Genomic DNA, 20,299 nt, shown 5'->3' with positions numbered 1-20,299 from the left:
GGTGTTTCTGAGCCTAGTTAGAATACATCTAATTTATCGCCATATTACATGAAATGTAAAGACGACAAAACAGCACAAGCAGAATACACACATCTCATATTTTACATATTGGTGGATTAGAAGTTGCTGATAGTTTTGCAAGTTGCGTTTGTAGATGTAGTGGGTGTGTAAGACTGGAGATGATTACCCATGTTGGTCCTATATGGCAGGGGTGTCAAACTGGGCTGGTATACGGCAGGTTTTTGTTGTTTCCCTGCACCAACGCACCTGATTCAAACCAAATGGATCCAACAGCTTCTTGTCAGCCAGTTCATTCATTTCAGTCAGGTGTGTTGGAGCATGAAGACAACCAAAACCTGCAAAATACTGGCCGTCGAGGACTGGAGTTTGACACCTGTGCTATAGGGAATAGTGGGTTTGTATTACGACACCATTGACAGTCAACTTCATCCACATACCCAATCACTTGGTTAGCGTCAAAATGAAGATGGAAGATCTGTTTTATTGTCTTCATCTTGCCTCATATCCGTCCTACTGACAGTAAAAGCAGATATGAGTATAAATTAGTTAATAAACTATTAAGGTAGTGTTTTTACTTGTTGCTTTCTATTTCTTGTGGCTTTCCTTTAAATATAAGGAATATAATGGGTCAGGCTCATGGTGATTCAGTTACGGTCCAGTTAGTTAACTGTCAGATATAAAACCATTGTTGATGGATCGTCTTGTGCCACAAATAATACTTGTAGTTACAAATACCAATACATGTACAAATACCTGTGGATTTTTGGCCAATAGACCAATATTTTCCCTCCAAAACAGGGCCTGTTATTTGATCTGCATATCGGTAAAATAGCCGATGTCTCATAGTTCCTTTTAAAGCCAATATCAGTTGATATCAAAATGATGCTGATGTTATCGTGCAACTACTAATAACTACTTCTTTCAAAGTGGAAAAATGTGATATGATATTTTATATTTGTTATGAAAATGAATGACAACTTGTGTTTATATCATGTCTTGTTACTACTTAGAAAAAATACACCAGGATAAGATGCACACATCCTATACAGTATTTCTAAAGTCAGTTGCATTGAATTGAATAATTAATGAACATTTTGCTGAAACATTTATTTGACATTCTGACTGGGCAGACGTCAAAATGAAATTCTCAGATCAGACAACTTGAATTTTGACCAAAATACATTTTTACAGTGTAACTGTGCTCCTAATGGAGGCATTGCTGTTTTTTAGTTGCTCACAGTACATATAGACACAAAACCTTATGGCAACTTTGTCATTTTAGTTTTGCATTAACATATAAACAGAACTATAAGTTAAAAATTATTCTGATTTAATGGTATTTTAGTAGATTAAATAAGTTTTATTGCTGCAGATTGGTCAAGAATAGCCTGTTTTATTGTCATAATTGTACATTGTACAAAAGAAAATTGAAAAAATAAAGATGTCCAGTGTTTTTAACATAGTCCAGATTATTTCTCCCCCATGGAACTTATCAGAACCAGGTCTTCGCTGTTGATTGCAATGGTGTTGGTTGATCTGTCCAGCGGTTTCTTTGCTGTCTTATGGCAGAAGCTCTTAGTTTCCTGCCTTCTGTACTCCATATCAGCATGAACTGGTTTACAACCCAGCAATGCTTTTCTAGAACCTTTAGGATTAAAAATGTGAGAACTACTTGGTTTGGCTTGGAAAGCAAGAATGAAACCCATTTCCCCCCAGCACATCGTTCTTTCCCCTAATCTGTTAAATAAATATCTCCAATGATGTCAGTTCTGTAGCTCCTGCCTTGCATTGCACTTTCTTTAAACACAGTGTTGCCTAAGATTCTGCACTTTTTGACACTTTCTGTTGTTTTTCTTTTTACTGTTTTACTATTTTTTGATGTAAAACATGCCTTGGTTATTTCATGTCACAGTATTTATCTAGTTCATTACCTGTCATTCTACTTTGTTGCGCAGCGGTACCTGTATTGTCACACAAGACAAATTTCCCGTTGTGGTACAATTAAGTTTACTTTACTTACAACCAGCAGATGTTATGCAATGTTGAATCATATGTAAAATGTAAAAATGAACTTCTTGTTTTACTGTGTGAACAGATTGACCGTGTTTGCACGCCGGGATGTATTTTGAAGAAGATTTCTTCACTGTTTTCTTCTTCATCAGTCTACGTTACCACAGTTTACTGATTGCAATGCGAGAATACGTAGAATCCAAACATGTTTCATTTCCTCAGATCTCTTTTCTTTCAGTTACGAAGCGACCAGCTTGAAGTTCGCCATTTAACGACAGGAGACTGGGAGGTGACCAGCATTTTAGCTTACGATGAAAATAACCAAATCATGTAAGTCAGTTTGACTTTTGATACATAATTTCTTATTATCTCAGTGTTTGAGTTCAAGCTGCTACCATGACGACGTACCCGCCTCTGACTGAAGTACAACCAATATCAGAAAAATATATGTGAAGTTTTGAAAATGAAAAATGTCAAGAGGGGAAAGTCTCCCTAATGCAGCAAAACTGCCTGTTGAGAAATTCCCTTCACTACATGTGAAATTATATCTTCAAAATTACATTTCATTGCTTTTGTAGTATACTGCACATTTATGTACAGCGATTATAACTGATATTTTATGTTTATTTATTTTGCATGCTCTTCTTAAATTAGTCTATTCTTTATACTTTAGATATGTATGGCATTCAGTGTGGGCGGCAAAGTTTGAAGTTTTCTTACTGTGCAAATGACAATAAGTGCTTTGAATCTATTTAACACACTACTGGGTAGTTCTAGTCATTATAATATGCAGTTTTTATTGAATAATCACTCAGAATAAAATCACTTTCATGTCAGATAAACACTTCAGTACTCTAATTTTACTGAAATCTAAAACAAAATAAAATAAAATAAACATATCAACAAGTAAAAACAACTTTATTAATCCCTGAAAGGAAAGTATGAATTTATATGTGCCTTCTCTTGAAAACAAAAAATGAAATGCTCATTTTTTTAAAAATACTAATAGCTTTACAAAAAAAAAAAAAAAAAATAATGTATCTGATTTTATTAAATGTTACTTAATATTAATGCAGTGATGGACCAGTGACCTGTGATCCTTAACCTGGACTAAGTGGTGTAGAGAACGAATGAATAAATGGATAATATTAATACTGGGATTATTAATAAATTTTATAGAGAATAAATCTTCAATGTTGTAGGAAATATTGGTGATTTTTCGGGGCCACTACATACATGTTTAGCTGTGCTGCATTCTACATTAACACAATCACTCAAAGCTTTACCTCATTGTGAAGGTGACTAATCAATCAGTCCAGCAAGGTATGACAGCAGTCTGTATTATTAATGGTGAGAAATAATTGACCAAACACAAATTTCATCACCTTTCTTCAACAGGACTGAAAACTAATTAATACAACACCGCTTGTATGTTGTGTTTTCTGTTTATACATTTACAGTTGACCTTTTCTTGCCGTCCAACCAGCACACAAGCCGTGTGTGTTCATCTTCTGTTAGAAGATGAATTATACCCTGTAGGCTGTAACTCATTAAAGCCAGTGTCTAATTAAAAGAAGGTCCTAATATTAAACCTTATGAATACTCCTTCACATGAACAGCAAAGGATAAAAAAGGGAAAAAATTATTCAAATAAAAAACTAGTTTTAGCCAATTTTTCATACTTCCTTGAATAAATCTAAGTGCTTGATTGTGAGAATAAAACACATGATAAATATATAGATTTTTCTTTTTTCTTGTCAGTTTTCTCCAAAGACAAAATCTCCACAGCTGATTGTGATAATCTGTGTTTATAGTTGGCAGTAATAGAAATGTAATAACAAGCAAAGAAGAACGTTGAAAGGCTTTATGACCTTGCCCTACTTGAGTTGCGCTTCTTTCTCTCTCACAGATACTTCCTGAGCACAGAGGTTTCTGCCAAACAAAGACATTTATACAGGTAAAGACTGAAGGCCTTTTCACACATACTGATTATTTCATCTGAATAAATCGCATGGTAATATTTTTTATCAGTGTAAAATCAATATGAACGTTCACATCAGTAATGAAATTCCGTTGCGATTTTGCGAGTTTTATTTTTTCGAACTAAGGTTGATTTTTCTTCATATTCGCATCCAACACATATAATTGACCAATCAGTGAAGGCATGCTGTTCGATAAATCACTGAGCGTCTTTATTATTTCTTCTCTGCTTCTTAAAACAAGCAGCTAGCCGCTAAAGCAGATCTCCCGACTATCCCGCGGACGTCCTAAAGTCCATCCAGAGTAGCTGTGTTCCAGCTTCAGCTCCTGTATTAAACAATGAAACTCTTTTCTAGAACAGGATGAACCCAGTGGATATTTCTGTCTTTTCTTTTACAGCAACAGTACCCTGTAGTCGTGGCTTGACATGAAACTCACCTTGCGAGTTTGCTTTACAATGTTTATAATATCTTAACAATTTTGCATCGCACTTGGTGTGCATTAACAGAAACGGCATTATACACAATTTTTGGGTTCTGTATGTGTAAATGCCTTTACACTCAGGTTGACTAATCAATCTCCAAGCCTTTATTCAACAATCAACAAACAATACGCTCTAGTTTTTGTGCTCAGGTTATGCTTGTTTCTTTCACCTTAACAGTGTGTCAACCCTCGGCTCGTTTCCACGGCGATGCCTCACCTGTGGATTGAAAGAGGAGTGTTCTTTCTATGATGCAGATGTCAGTCCTGACACACAGCACGCCATCCTGTGGTGTAAAGGTCAGAGAAGTTGGCACCAAGCATTTATTAACCGCTTCCTGTCCAGTCCCCTTGGCCCTCCCCGGCACTACACTGTTTCATGATAAGCTGACCCCTTTATTCTTTTAGAGGTACTGGAGAGTAGGGGTTGTTTGGCCATCTGGATGGCAAAATTCCTATCTTGGATGAAGCCAAGGAGGGAATTTGTCCTTTTAGCACCACAGGTACTGGATAGGCTGTATGATTGGAACCTTTAGGCGGACAATAGGATCACACTTTTAATGTTGTTTTAATAATATTGATATGAGGTGTAGGCAGATGTAATGTCTAAGGATATAGCCACTGACTTACACAGTTTATTAAAAAGAAACCCACTCTGACGCAATGTGGATTGAACAGCCAAAGGAAATGTTTAACGCATCATCCTCTATGACTGGAATCAGTCACCTTCACTGATGGTAGGATGAGATGGGCAGTGATGACTGGTGGGATCAGGTCATCATATTAGAGCCCAGTCATTCAAATTGGAACAAAAATATCCTCTGAGTAATTTCATCAGCTATCCAGGGTGTACCCTGCCTCTCGATCAATGATTGCTGGGATAGGCTCCAGCTTCCCGCGACTCTGAATTGGACGAAGCAGTTAAGAAAATGACTGACTGGCAGACTAATTTTATCAGTATTTTTACCATGAGTTTTCTTTTATTCTCTGAGGATTTGAGTAAATTGGCATTGTGCAACTTTCTGCTACCCACTGGAATAAATGGGTCCAGTGTAAACACAAAATTCATGTTTTGAGCGATGATTATATGTACCGAAACAAAACCAATTTGAAGTAGAAATACACCCTGCTGCTGTTACCAAATCCAACAAGCTCCCACTGTCCTGATAACTGATTGCAGACACACCCCAAGCCTGATTACTGCTGCCCAGTTCAATCACATCATCACATGAAGAACAAATTTGGCGCAAAGGTCCACTAGCAGCAAAAGCAGCAAAAATCAACAGAAATTATGGCACACAGAAGGAAGGTGATTAAGATACAACAGTTGGATAGGAACTCCAAAGCTATTTTCTGCAAGCTTATGTACATCGAACTCAGTTCAAAATTCAAACTGCAAGCATCCAAGCAGACAAAGGGCAGTCAAACACACCTCAGATAACACACATTATTAAAAGTCCCCAGCATTAAAAGGTGCGAAAGATGATTTACAGTATTCAATGTGGAAAACCAGAAGAGAGCATCAACACATTACCTTATCAAAGCAATGTTTGCTTATCATCACAGAGCTGTAATTGATCAGGATAGCATGCAACTCGAGGATTAGACCTCTCATTCATTTTAGTTGTGCTGTTGGAGAAGCTTGTCCTGTTAGTTCTCAAATAAGAAGAGACGAGGAAGAGACAAAAAAAGAGAAAATCCACACTAGTGGATAGTATTAGAGGTTCTCCAGACAAGCAGAATTATTTTATTTTAAGAAAGAGCTATTTATTTATCCTACTGAATTATCCTAAAATTTAGTTGACAGGGTCTGACATTGTCTAATAGGTCTACAAGGAGCTAAAGACCTTATATAATAATGGATCTTCCCAGAGAAGTCTAGCATTGTGGGTTGCAATATAAAGCAATGAATTGTGCAAGACCTAAAAAATACATGGTATATAAAAGAAGAAGTGGCATACTAAGGTTGTGAGCTACAAGCAGAGCACAGATTCACTCTACTAGAAAACTAAACAATAATCCCACCTGGCATAGCCACAAAACTGTCTAAATAACTCAACATGGTTTAAAAGTGCCCGAAGTAAAGGGCAGAACAGCAGCCCAACTAAAGAGAATTTACTTGGTAAGTAAACAAAACAGCCTTAGGCTAACATATAGGGACAAAAATAGAAGTCAAGTTTAACTGCCACAAAAACAATACAAAACATCCCGGACGAGCCCCCAGTTGTATGACCAAAACAAATTAGAGACTGACACAAAATTTTACTGAAGTTCATAACTCAAGGATATAAAAGCTCCTGTAGCAAGAAACATTAGTTAGTGCTGGGTGATATAATGACAAAGATGTATTTTTGACAAATAATTTTTTTGCACAGCATTTGACCACTTTTTATATCACTGGTTTTAAACCATATTTTCCAATGATTGAGAGAAGAATTACTATGGCAGATTGGGTAAGAATAGATTATACAAGTGTCATGATGTTTTTTCACCACAGAAGTTATCAAAATTATGTCTTTAGTTGTATAGATTGTGATGGCAACAATTATCTATCACTCTGTACTTTTAGGTAGTCAGTACCTACCAAAGTAGGCATCTATGAATGAGATTAACTTGTGCGTCATCCAATGTTTTCCGTTTTTCCTGAAGATGTAAAAGGTGTCAATCTTAGTTTCATATATTCTTGGTACTTCAAAGCATACTTTCAGCTGAGATGCTTTTGCAAATTGCAAATATTGCCACTTTTAGCAACAATGTTAGATCGACAGCATTTATGGTACATAATTGTTTGGTCAATATCTAAACATTTAAAACCGAAGTATCTCCAGAAACCAGATTTGGCTTTGTTTTTTTATGTCATTTTCAAGATCATTGTCTCCTTTAGCTTCACTTAGTGAACTTTCTGTGTCCATTCACAAGTCTTAACATCCCCAGTAACACAGCTACTCTGGATTTAGCTGCTGGAGAACCTTTGAACTTCTGTAAATGTGACAATAATATTTTTTTTTTTTTTTTTTTTAGTTCTAAGTTTTTTTAATCCAGGATTTAGTTAAAGATGTTGGCTTATTATTTTAGTTATCTTGTACAGTTTTTTGTTTATCTTTTTATACTGTATTGTTGGAAGTTATTTTATATTTTATAACTCTTATTGAGTGTATGATTGGATGTGTGTATAACTGTGCACCTTGAAACTGATAACCACTTTCACAATGATAATAAAAGCCTATTCCTATTCCAGTCATAATCAGGATATTCATACTTTTGCAAATAAATGACTGGCTGTAGGCTGTGTTCTCCAGCGCCTTATGCTTCTTGCCAATTAATGGTAATTATTATACAATCAGCTGTGATTAGATAAGACTGCGGCCTGCAGTGCTGAGACAAACATCCAGAGGAAGTGGTGTGTTTTCTGATGAAGAGACAGCAGGCTCTTTTATTTCTCTGTTTAAATATCTCAAAAAGTGTTAGATTTCAAAGGAACACTTCTAAGCCTCAAATGTTTGAGCTTCAAAACGTGAAACCATAAGGAAATGTATCAGCAGTGTGTTTTTCTTACAAAAAAAACTTTCTGTTGCCTTTTCAGGTCCCGGCATTCCAGCTGTGCTGCTTCTAAGTTTCGACAACATGGACTGTGAGTAGTCTTTACTCGCCATTACAGTGCTTGTGTGATGTTTGTGTGGGCGGGCAGATGTGCTTTTGTTCATGGCTGCTCTGAGATGGAGAATAGTTTGCAGCAATTAGGCAACATCATCTCATTTGTGTGGAAACATGAGCAGCTGGGTGATTTGATTCGGCGCCAGACTAAACTGATAATTTCTGCATTTCAAGATGTTTAATGCGTTTAATAGCTTGTTGAACAGACAGTTGTTGTGAAGGCCTAGAAAGGGAAAGGGATGAAAGAATTGTACTGATTTGTCTGCACTTATGTAATTTGATGATATTCAGTTTAGAGGCTTTACAGAAAGAAGCAAAGTTATGCGAGATGTGCCATTTTTAATGCATAGTTCAGGAGGTCTACTTCCCATGTGGGGATGTGGTTACTAAAACAGAAACATGCTCATGTCTTTACTACGTATCCTCTGGATGAAGAGCTGAATAATTCATGTGAACCGTTGTCTATAGTGCTTTTCCTTCTGCATAACCCCACACATCACCTTCAGTTCCCCTTCCCCCCCCCCCCCCAAGAGGAAAAAGAAATCTTGGACATGAAGAAAAGATTTGCACTTAACGTAAGGCAGGTTAACCTTTCTGGGAATTACAGAACAAATTTTGTAATGAAATACAAATTAAATCTAAGTGGATGCACGTGAACACGTCACTATTCTGCCATATTCTCAAGTGTCAGAGTTTGTTTGGATCAGAGCTGTTTTTACTTTTACCTCTATGAACCAGTATGTGTCAGAAGTGGGCTAGAAGTGGCTCAGGTGGTAGAGCGGGTTGTCCCGTGACCTGACGGGAGGTCCTGCTCCCCTACGCTGCAGCCAGTCCCAAGCATGGATAAATGCAGACAGTTGCGTCAGGAAGAGCATCCGGCTTATAGCATGTGGCAAAAGTAGAACTGGGCGAATAGGGATTCTGTACCGGCTTGGTAGTCGGAAGCCAAGGATTCTCTGTGGCGACTCCTTCAGTGGGAAATGCCAAAAGGAAAACTACAACCAGTCAGAGTCAGGAGAAACTACTAACATTCAAATTCACCTTAGAAACACCAATGATGAGCCAAAGTGAAGTGGAACTGAAGGCGACGTGTTTTAGGACATGGGGTGCTCATGTTTGAGCCTTAAGAGCTACTATTCTGTAATCTGTAGAAGCATCCCTTCTCCAACACGCCTGAATGGCATCACTGTCCTATCACCAGGCCTCTACAGTGCTGAGGGACTTTTTTTTTTTTTTTTAAAAAGTCTTGATTGTTTTATTATCTTTATATAATTTATCATTATAGCATATTTTCCAGTGTTCCTCTAAGGGAGCTCTCTGTACCGGGTGTCATGTTGACTTTTCACGTCATTAGCTTTTAACGAATGCCCGTGCTGGCACCCTTGTAGCTGTGGTCTGGTCCACTCCTGGTGCAGATGCCACCTGTGATAGTGTTTCCTAACCGAGCTCTTCTGCGCTCAGCAGCACATAGCTAGGTGTATGTGTGATGATTAAGACAGGTGTTGGAAATGGGTGTTGGGTGTGTGTGTGTGTGTGTTCTTTGTAGTGGTTTTATAACGTGTAAAACACTTCGTGTTATATTTTATTCTAGGAAATGTGCTTTCTAGAAAAAGTTTAATTTGATTTGATGTGGAGGAAGGAATTTAGCCATTTGACTACATAGCTGGAGGTCTAGTCTTGGACACTTCTGTTCTAGGAAGAGAACAAACTTGATTTTAAAAACCTCTTTGTAAAAAACTTGGACGTTCTTGCTTCATTTCAAGTTAACAGAGTAAAAGGAGTTGAGTTTAGCAGCTTCTTTCAGCTGGAATATAACTTTTAAATAACACCCATCTGCTGTTGAACAACCCAGTATGCAAAGACGTTGAACCACAAGATTAACCCCCTCCATCGTTTCTTTCCAGGCTGTGTTTGAGAGGGAGGACATTTCATACTTCTTTTTTCAGATTCCACCAGCTCTGTTTGACTTGTTAGCTTCTGTCGACAAATCAGCACAAATGTCATGTTGGCCATTACATTACTATGTTCCACACTCCTATTGGTTACTTACTAGATACAGCTTGTAGGATCCTACATTTACAGTATGGTCTGAATTTTATCCCACGTTATATTTGGTTGCAAGGCTGCTACAAAAGCTATGTATCAACTCCTCTCACTGTCTGATGTTGTTTTTAACCACAAAAATAATCATTACACCGCAGTTGTTTCATGTTCTTTATCTTTTATCAACTGAGAAGCAGACAGCGTGAACCAGGCTGTGCAATTTAACTCATTGGCTGCCAGCCATTGTTACAGCAGAGACCCCAACATTTTGGAGCGTTTTGGCTCATCTTTTAGGACTCGTACAATATCGAGTGCTGGCACCACAGATATGGAGGGCTGATCTGGCCTGGTGCATGTGTTGCAGCGTCTTCGGGGTGTGCACTCAGAGTAAATTTACAACAAGATGGGTGTGCATTCAGGGCAAACATTTTGTCACATGCACCCAGCCAAATCGGCTTTCCATAGACAGAAACTGCAAATGACGTCTTTTGACCGTTTTCATGTCTTTGACAGTCAACGTTTAGATTCGAAAAGATGTCAAAGGATGACTTAGGCAGCCAATGAGTTAAACACTCACCGGACACCCCATACCCCTTTCACCGTAAGAGCAGCTTTAATTCTCTGTGTCATATGTGAAACAAGGTATTGGAAACATTCCTCAGAGATTTTGCTCATTATTGACATGAAGCATCACACAGTTTCTGCTCATCCATGATGAGAATCTCCCGTTCCACCACATCCAAACGCTGCTGTTGGACTCAGATCTGGTGACTGTGGAGGACATTGGAGGGCATTAAACTCATCGTCATGTTGAATAAAACAGTTGGGGATGATTTGAGCTTGGTGACATGGTGCATGCCCTGTGATGGACTGGCGACCTGTCCAGGGTGTACCCTGCCTCTTGCCCAATGATTGCTGGGATAGGCTCCAGATTCCCTCAACCCTTAATCGGACTAAGCGGTTCGGAAAATGAATGGATGACATGGTGTATTATCCTACTGGAAGTATCCATAAGAACGGGGGTGTCCAGCTCCAGTCCTCTTGGGCCACAATCCATTTATTCAATTCAGCTTTATTTGTATCGCGGCACTTCACTACAATGTTGTCACAGGACACTTTACATACACATCATTTCAAGCTAATTCATACATATCCTATAATAGAAACCAACTGATTGCATCGAGTCATGACTTCGATCCAATCCCCCATCCTGAGCTGCACGCGGCGACAGTGGGAAGGAAAAAACTCCCCTTTAACAGGAAGAAAACCTCCGGCAGAACCCGGCTTAGGGAGGGCAGCCTTCTGCCTCGACTGGTTGGGGTGGAGACGACAGGAAAGACAGATCAACATGTACAACTGCACTTAATCAGGAAGACCTGCGGAAAAAAGGAGAAATAAGTTAGAGACGGCAATACTGTCATATATTTATACATGAATACATTCGAGAAATGGATCAAGGTACTTCTCAGTGCATCAGGTAACATCCCCATTGCTACATAAGTAAAGGTTGGCTAGACTACCCATAACCATAAGAGCAATGAGCATAACCTGGATAGTTGGGTCCCGTACATGCAGACATCCCGACTCCAACTCAGGAGATGCTCATATCCTAACTATAAGAATCATTTATCCCTATAGCAACACACCTGACTTGAATTAATCAGCCATTGGGCAGAACATCACAGTCTGTTGGATCCAAATAATGGAAACCAGATGCGTTGGAGCAGGGATACATTGGAAACTTACAGGACAACAGCCCTCGAGAACCGACTTTGGACACTCTTATGGTCATAAATGGATGGACATGGTCAGCAGCAATACTCAGGAAGGTTATGGTGGTATTAAGGGGCAAGTAGGGTGCCAAGAAAATATCCCCCACTCCATTACATTATCATCAGTGTGTGTGGACTTCTGTTGCCCATTCGCTTCAAGGTTGCGTGTGTCGTTTGTTCAGAGATGGGATTCGAATGGCGTTTCTTTCTTTCTATCATCTCCATTCTGTCCATTCTTTTCTGACCTCTGACATCAACGAGACATTCTGGTCCAGCCAACTGCTGCTCGCTGGATATTCTCTCTTCTTCAGACTTTCTCTGAAAATCCCAGTAAATACTCAGAACAACAACCATGCTACATCATAGTCATTTAAATTCCCTTTCTTCATCATTCTGATGCTCAGTTTAAACTTCAGCAAGTTGTTTTTACCATTTCTCCATCATTAAATATGTTGCGTTCTTGCCTTGAAATTTGGCTGATTAAATAACTGAATATGTGTATTAGCAGTCCATAGGCGTATATCCACACATGCTTCTTAGTTTACATGATACAAGTGGTTATACGTGTTCTTAAGGGGCTTTTTGACACAAAAGGTGTGCCTTGAGATTTTTACTTGTCACTTGGTGTGCCTTGAACACAAAAAGATTGGGAACCACTGGTTTAGATGCATCATCCATCCTTAAGAGGCAAAATAAATAAAGACGGCGCAATAATTTTGATATTGAAAGTGGTTCTACCTTTGTGTTTTTGTTATTTACATAAATAACCTAACAGTTTTTACTGTATTACATCCAGAGATAAACCCCATTCCTGTTTGTCTCTGTAGCTGTTCTGCATTTCTGCATCAATTTTGCATTTCAAAGCAGATGTCTCACTTTTTTCCCTCAATCGATGATCTCTGCTAGAGTCCATGTCAGTGCCGACTTTTTACAACTTTTACAAGCTAATCATCAGTGATTCAGCACACTGGTAAACATTCAGTCGAAAACACTGCAAACATGGTTCTGAACTCGCCATGAAAATAACTAAGTAACATCTGTCGTTACACCAAACAACTCCTGTGTTTGCTGAATACAAATAACAGCTGTGTTCCTCATCTAATTGTTACTTTCAGCATATTTCATCCTGGAAAACAACCTTCCCATGGTGTCTGCACTGGCCTCCAGAAGGATGACTTTGACCGACATCCAGACGATCACGAATGACAACTTTGGTAAAAAAAAAAGATCAGCTTTTAACAGCTGTGTGAGATCCATGAGATAACTGAGCGCCTCAGAGTGTGAATGACACGAGGCTGTATCTCTCTGCTTGGCTACCATCCTGCTTCTGACCATATTTCCCCCACCTCTCTTCCTGCTAACGTTTTGCTGTCTCCTCCTGCAGAGCTGCCTCTGAAGCTCATTTATCCTCCTGACTTCTCCGAGTCCTTCCTCTACGGCCTTCTCCTCATTATGTAAGCCTTCTTTATGGTATTGCATTTGCGTATTTTGCCTTTACATTGATCACACCACTGTGAACAGCAAAGGTCAAATCCAGCGAGGACACCTGTAAATGAAACACTTTGCTTCTTTGTTGTTACAGGCTGTCACATACATTATGCAAAACAATAGCAGCGACTGTAGGGAGCTCTCTGTGCAATGTCATCCTAGAGAAGCAGCTGGGGGGGAGAAAGGAGCGTTCAACATGGTGTGTTTGATGGAGACGAGCTCTGAGATGACTAGACAGCTCATCAATTGCCAAAAAATGAAGAATGGAAACGCCTCAGTCTGAGATCTCACCAGTCCCAGTGTCTCAAAATGCTAACTATGATTCTTAAAACCTACCTAGCAAACATAAATGCTATGCAATCTTTGATGGGGGCAAACTGTGGTACAAACCATGAATGTATAAATAAGGCTCCATGTGACTCCAATTCATCCACCGACAATCCAACAACAACTCTGAAAGTGATACGTGCCTTCATAAACACTGCATGCTGCATGCGACGCTGTGTCCTTCAGCACATGTTTGTCCCTTCAGGGTCACATATATTTCACACTCAGCTGCAGACTGGAATAATGTCATTGAAATGGTGGCAAAAACATCAGATTTCAGTAAAATGCCTGCATTAACCCTTTATAGCAGTGTTCCTCATTGCATGAAAATGCGATCTAAACAAGTTATAATGATCCTCAACGCTGCAGTTCTCTCCACAAACAAGAGCTGCAGGCTGCTTGCAGAAACTCTGCTGTCCTAATGGCCCTAACTGACCCTGTCAAAGTTGCCAGTTTTGGCGGATTTCAGCTGCACCGAACTCCGCCAAAGAGCTGCACCGTCGATAGCTCCGTATATATATTGGAAAAGAAACACCCACATTCTGGAGGCTTTATTGTATTTTCACCATATAATGTTGCATAAGAATGCCGTTACTCCGTGCAATATTTAGGATAACCATCCCTTGCTAAAAAGCTGAATGTTACTGATTTGGCAACGTAGCAGGATACGTAGCGTGGGAACCATAGACTGTATATAAAAAGGAATGCTTTTTTGGGGGGTGTTGGCTCTCCTCTTGTCTTAGTATCTTGTTTAATTAACAGTGAGGATCACTGCTTTATAAGGGCGAACAATGAAATACCTCGAAATGAGAAATTTTAACCTAAAATTGTCTTTCTGGTATGTACCAAGACCTCCATTCTGTTGAACAAAAAATTATAGTTTCATGTTGAATATGAAAGAAAACGAAGTGATCAAAAATAGTCACTTGCCCCATAAAGGGTTAAGACCTAAGATCTTTCATCTTGCAACACTTTTACTTGAATGACATTAAGAAAATCTCAGGTTTTTTTTACCATTACTGGCCTTTTTATTGTGTAAGTGTGTATTATAATGCACTAAAACAACACGATGTTGGAAATACTGGTCATTTAAAACAAAGATGGCTCAGGGAACTTAATGTACATGTTACTGATACTAAGTGGGACGTGGCTTGGGATGTGAAGATGCTCAGCATCTGTAGGAGAATAAAAGCTATATTACGTTGTACATGTGGTCATTCTGGAAAATAGAGGTTTTATAATTCTGTTGGGCACGAAATAAAGAATATTTGAAGTGTTAATTTGGAAAATAACCCTAAATTCATGCTGCTTGTGATGCTAAATAATATTTTGGGCAGCAAACATAAATGCAATTTATTTGGACTTTTGTGCGAGACAATGTAAACTCAACAGGATAACAGAAGGCTCCATCTAAAGCTCAGTGGCACACACAGTTATTGAGTGTGTGTCTTTGGACTCTGTCTGGGTTTCATTAAACATATGGATATGTCTTATATGGATATGAATACTTCATCTATTCTTACAAGAAGTTTCAGTTCCTAAAACCACAAATTTTTCATGTTATAATAAAGTTTAAGTGAGCCAAATTGTGTGTTTTTTATTTTTATTTTTATTCTATTTAAAATTTTTGATATTGCTCCGATCTCTGCATGGCTAGCTAAGCCCCTTGAACATGGACTAAATTACCCGCGTAGCAGATGCAGGAGACGGACGAATTGACCGTACATCTGTCTTTTTTTGCCAAGCATTAATGAGCCTTTAGAGGCCAAAAAGCCTTTAGAATCACAGCTTCACTTTTCAGTGATGTTTTCTTCAAAAAGGGAGCAAATTTCAATCCAAAAAGAATTATTCCAATAATGAGGCCATTTTTTGCTCTGAAATTTGGTGAATTAGTGGAAAAGTAGCAGAAAATACCTCCTAACTGTTTACAATTATTAAAAAAAAATGGAAAAAGACTCAAACAAGTGTGTGTCCATGAGTGTGTATGAATAAAGTTGGTGTTTGTCCTGACAGCGGCAACGCGCCAGGTGTGCAGGCGGTGACGGAGGAGTTCAGCTTGGACTGGGACTCGGTGCTGGCGGGATCTGAGCAGGTCATTGTGGTGCGGCTCGACGGCAGGGGGTCGGGGTTCCGAGGTCAAAGGTGCAAAAACTCAGAAGCTTTTTTTATTGTAAAAAAAAACGCTCTGGATTAGACTTCCTGTCTTCATGGTGTTTGTCTTTCCACAGGGTTTTACAGCAGGTCCACCAGAGGCTCGGCACGGTGGACGCAGACGACCAGATAGCAGCTCTGGAGTATGTAACACACATCTGCATCTTTTTTATTGCAGTCTGGACGGTTTTGTTAGCATTTCAGAGATATTAAACATTTTAAATTTAATTGAAATACCCATTTAAACCAGACTTGAAACGCAAAACGATGAAGTCTTTCAAATAATTATCGACAAACAGATAAATGATTCCCAGGACTGGAGATGCCAGCAAATTCAGTCCAAACGTCAGAGAAACTGCTGAAAACCAAAGAGGTGAAGCTCAGACTCTCTTGGCCTCCGTTAGCATATGAAATGTTAAAATTTATAAAAGCACAATTAGAAAAAGTTTGAGCAAATTTGGCTTGTTTGGAAGAGCTGCAGGAGAACATGGTAGCAGGGCTTAGGTTTGAAAAGCTACATCAGAACAAACAACAAGACTTCTGGAACAACGTGGATTAGACAGATAAGGTCAAGGTGGAGATGTTTGGTCATAATGCATAAAAACGGGTTTAAAGGAAACCGAACACCTAAAGTCAACAAGTAGGCACGGTGGAGGAGGGTTGATGATCAGGGCTTATTCTGAACCCACTGACAAAAACTAAACAAATTAAACTGTATTACCTTGTTGATCCTTTTAGGGGCCCCAATCAAAGGGGAGCATTTGTAGTTTAGTTGAGTTTATTTAGGATCCCCATTAGCCGTAGCAAGCTATAGCTATTCTTCCTGGGGTCCGGCACAATTATAACATCAAAACAAAAACTTGTAAAAAGTTTCACAGCACATCAGCACTTCAGTTCAATTCTGAAATACAAGATATTTACATATTTCAATCATCTCTTTACATCCATTTTTACATACTAAATGCATGTCATGTCTATTCATGTTCCATCCTATCATATAAATTATTCATTCACAGAAATATGCTTACTCATAATTGGATATCAACCTATATTTTTTTTTTATCTATAATACAATTTTAATCTATTTCAAGCTAACGAGCTAACGCTACCTGTGAACGCCAACACGCCGCTAGCGCTGCCTAACTACGATGCCGCCGAAAAAGAACCCAGCAGCAGAGGACGTGGAGGAAGTCAAAAAGTATCTTGATGTTTTGTCTGCTGAAGTAGCAGCATTAAAGGAACGGAACATTGACTCAAAAATAACTTCAACGGGGGATGATGTGGAAGAAATCAAGAAATCACTGAACTTTATTACGGGGGAAACGACAGCAATAAAGAATCAGCAACAGCAACTTTTGTGCTTGATGGAGGAAGTCCGGCAACTGCGCCTGCAAAACGCAGAGAAGGACAAGAAGATCGCAGACCTGGAAAGGAGAGTTGAAGACTTGGAGCAGTATTCCAGGATTAATGATGTCGTCGTGACCGGGTTGAAGATCAAGCCCCGGTCGTATGCCAGGGCAGTAACTGTAAACACTGGGACAGAGCCCGAGGAAGCGGACATGTCATCGGCGGAACGACAAGTGGTGTCCTTTCTCGAGTCCAAAGGAATTTCGCTGGACTTGGATAAGATCGAGGCCTGTCACCCTCTGCCCAGGAGGAATGAGAATGACCCGCCAGTCGTCATCTTGAGATTTACTAATAGGAAACACAAAGTTGCGCTTGCGAAGCAAGGACGAAAACTGAAGGGGACTAATGTCTTCCTGAACGACCATCTAACAAGGAGAAATGCAGACCTTGCGCGTAAAGCCCGTTATCTGAGGAGACTTAATAAAATACAAAACACTTGGGTGACTAACTGTAAGGTGTTTATTAAGCTCAATGGTCCACCGGAGGATGCCCGCGTTTTGGTCATTAGAAGCATGGAGGAGCTTAGTAAATACGAATGAGATGATTACAAAGACACGAGGTAAATTGCAACTGTTGTACATTACACAAAATTATCACACACCTAACGTTACTGAGTGCGATGGAGGATTACAATTCTACTATGAACAATGAACACTTGAAATTTAATACATTTGATATCGCTGATCTTAATGAACATGATCAAGATTATGAAATAGATGCAGATAAAATGTTCTTTTCACCGAACAATTTCGAATGTAAATACTACTCAGAGGAACAATTCAGTGATGTCAATGTTAAGGAATCATTTTCTATTATACATTTCAATAGTAGAAGCATGCATTCAAATTACACTTCAATTAAGGAATATGTTCTGCAAATGACACATCCATTTAGCATTATAGCGGTATGGGAAACATGGTTTAAGGATAATAAAAGTGGCAATTTTGTCTTAGAAGGTTATGACCTTCATAGTGTTAATAGAGTTAACAAAACTGGTGGTGGAGTAGCAATATATGTTAGCAATAAATTAAAATATAATATTATTGAAAAAATGTCATTAAAAGTGGATGAGGTTTTTGAATGTATATCTGTTGAAATTTGTTCTGAAAAAAGGAAAAATATTATTGTAAGTTGTGTATATAGATCACCAGGTTCAAGTATTGAGGTATTTACTGAATGGATGGAAAAACTTTTTTCAGATATCAACAAAATATTATTTGTATGCGGTGATTATAATATTGACCTAATGAATCCCAACAAACATGCAGCAACAGAAGCATTTGTGAATAAAATGTTTAGTATGAGTTTATTCCCAACTATTACTCGACCTAGTAGAATTACTACTCACAGTGCAACTCTTATTGACAACATTTTTACAAATGAGGTTGAACATATTAACACTTGTGGACTAATGATCTGTGACATTTCAGATCACCTTCCTGTTTTTGCATTATATGACAATAACTTAACAAGAGGTGAAAAAACACAATATCCTATCTATAAACGAATAAGAACAGAAGAAGCAATTGCTGAATTCGAATGTGATTTATTAAGGCAAGACTGGAACAATGTGCTTTTGGAGGGTAACGTAGATAGAGCTTATAATAACTTTCTACAACTATTTTGTTCACTCTATGATAAATATTGTCCTATGCGGCAGTGCAAAAAAACTAAAACAAATGCAAAATGTCCATGGTTATCGAACGGTTTATTAAATGCATGTAAAAAGAAAAATACACTATATAAACAGTTTCTAAAACTAAGGACAGAGGCTTCAGAAAATCGTTATAAACAATATAAAAACAAATTAACCAGTATAATAAGGAAATGTAAGAAAAAATATTATGCAGACATACTGAATGAGAATAAAAATGATGTTAGAGGGATTTGGAGCATACTCAACAGGTTAATAAAAGGTGAAACCAAAACTGACACGTATCCACACTACTTTGTGGACAAAAACAGGGATATCACTGATATGCACGATATTGTAAATAAATTTAATGATTTTTTTATAAATGTTGGCCCTGATCTGGCATCAGAAATTCCAGTTCCTAATGATAAAGATGATCCAGTTATTGAAAGGAACTCCAAAACCATCTTTCTTTCAGATGTGAGTGAGGAGGAGGTTAAAGGAGTGATTAATAAATGTAAAAATAAAGTGTCTACTGATTGTTATGGCATAGATATGAAAATTGTCAAAAAAGTAATTGATGGCATTCAAAAACCATTAACACATATATGTAATATTTCATTTCAGACTGGAACATTTCCTGAAAACATGAAAATTGCTAAAGTCATACCCCTTTTTAAAAATGGTGACAAACACATCTTCACAAACTACAGACCAGTCTCTCTGCTCCCACAGTTTTCAAAAGTTTTAGAAAAACTCTTCAACAAGAGATTAGAAAAGTTCATTGACAAGTGTAAAATTTTGAATGAAGGCCAGTATGGTTTTCGAGCCAACAGATCTACCACAATGGCTATACTTGAAGCGGTAGAAGAAATTACAAATTCAGTAGACAAAAGAAAATATGCAGCTGGAATATTTATTGATTTAAAGAAAGCTTTTGACACAATTAATCATTCAATTTTAATGAAAAAGCTGGAACGATATGGCATAAGGGGAGTAGCTTGGCACTGGATCAAGAGTTATTTAACAGAGAGAGAACAGTTCGTGAAGATGGGTGATCATGAGTCAGAGAGACGTGGCATTGCTTGTGGAGTGCCGCAGGGGTCCATAGTTGGTCCAAAATTATTTATTTTATATATTAATGATATTTTTAATGTATCTAAAGCTTTAAAAATGATATTATTTGCAGACGACACAAATATCTTCTATTCCCATGACAATTATAGCACATTAATAAATATAATGAATAATGAATTAGAAAAAATAAAAAGATGGATGGATACTAATAAGCTATCACTAAATTTAGGCAAAACCAAAATGATTATTTTTGGTA

At 38.2% G+C, this 20,299-nt stretch overlaps 1 protein-coding gene across 1 annotated transcript in view; it reads left to right on the top strand.

The window, feature by feature from the left end:
• LOC306774097 (inactive dipeptidyl peptidase 10-like) overlaps nucleotides 1-20,299 on the top strand; it is a gene marked incomplete at both ends in the record, with an annotated part of 129,441 nt that overhangs the window by 89,989 nt on the left and 19,153 nt on the right. Inside the window, 8 exons of the mRNA XM_079264080.1 lie at nucleotides 2,270-2,361; nucleotides 3,941-3,988; nucleotides 4,673-4,791; nucleotides 8,075-8,122; nucleotides 13,076-13,174; nucleotides 13,345-13,414; nucleotides 15,789-15,917; nucleotides 16,004-16,069. Of these exons, the coding sequence (XP_079120206.1) occupies nucleotides 2,270-2,361; nucleotides 3,941-3,988; nucleotides 4,673-4,791; nucleotides 8,075-8,122; nucleotides 13,076-13,174; nucleotides 13,345-13,414; nucleotides 15,789-15,917; nucleotides 16,004-16,069 (671 nt within the window). The remainder of the gene's footprint in view (nucleotides 1-2,269; nucleotides 2,362-3,940; nucleotides 3,989-4,672; nucleotides 4,792-8,074; nucleotides 8,123-13,075; nucleotides 13,175-13,344; nucleotides 13,415-15,788; nucleotides 15,918-16,003; nucleotides 16,070-20,299) is intronic.

The sequence above is a fragment of the Telmatherina bonti genome (genome assembly GCF_933228915.1).
Source record: "Telmatherina bonti genome assembly, chromosome: 24".
Classification (NCBI taxonomy): domain Eukaryota; kingdom Metazoa; phylum Chordata; class Actinopteri; order Atheriniformes; family Telmatherinidae; genus Telmatherina; species Telmatherina bonti.
This window is presented reverse-complemented; position numbering and strand designations above follow the sequence as displayed.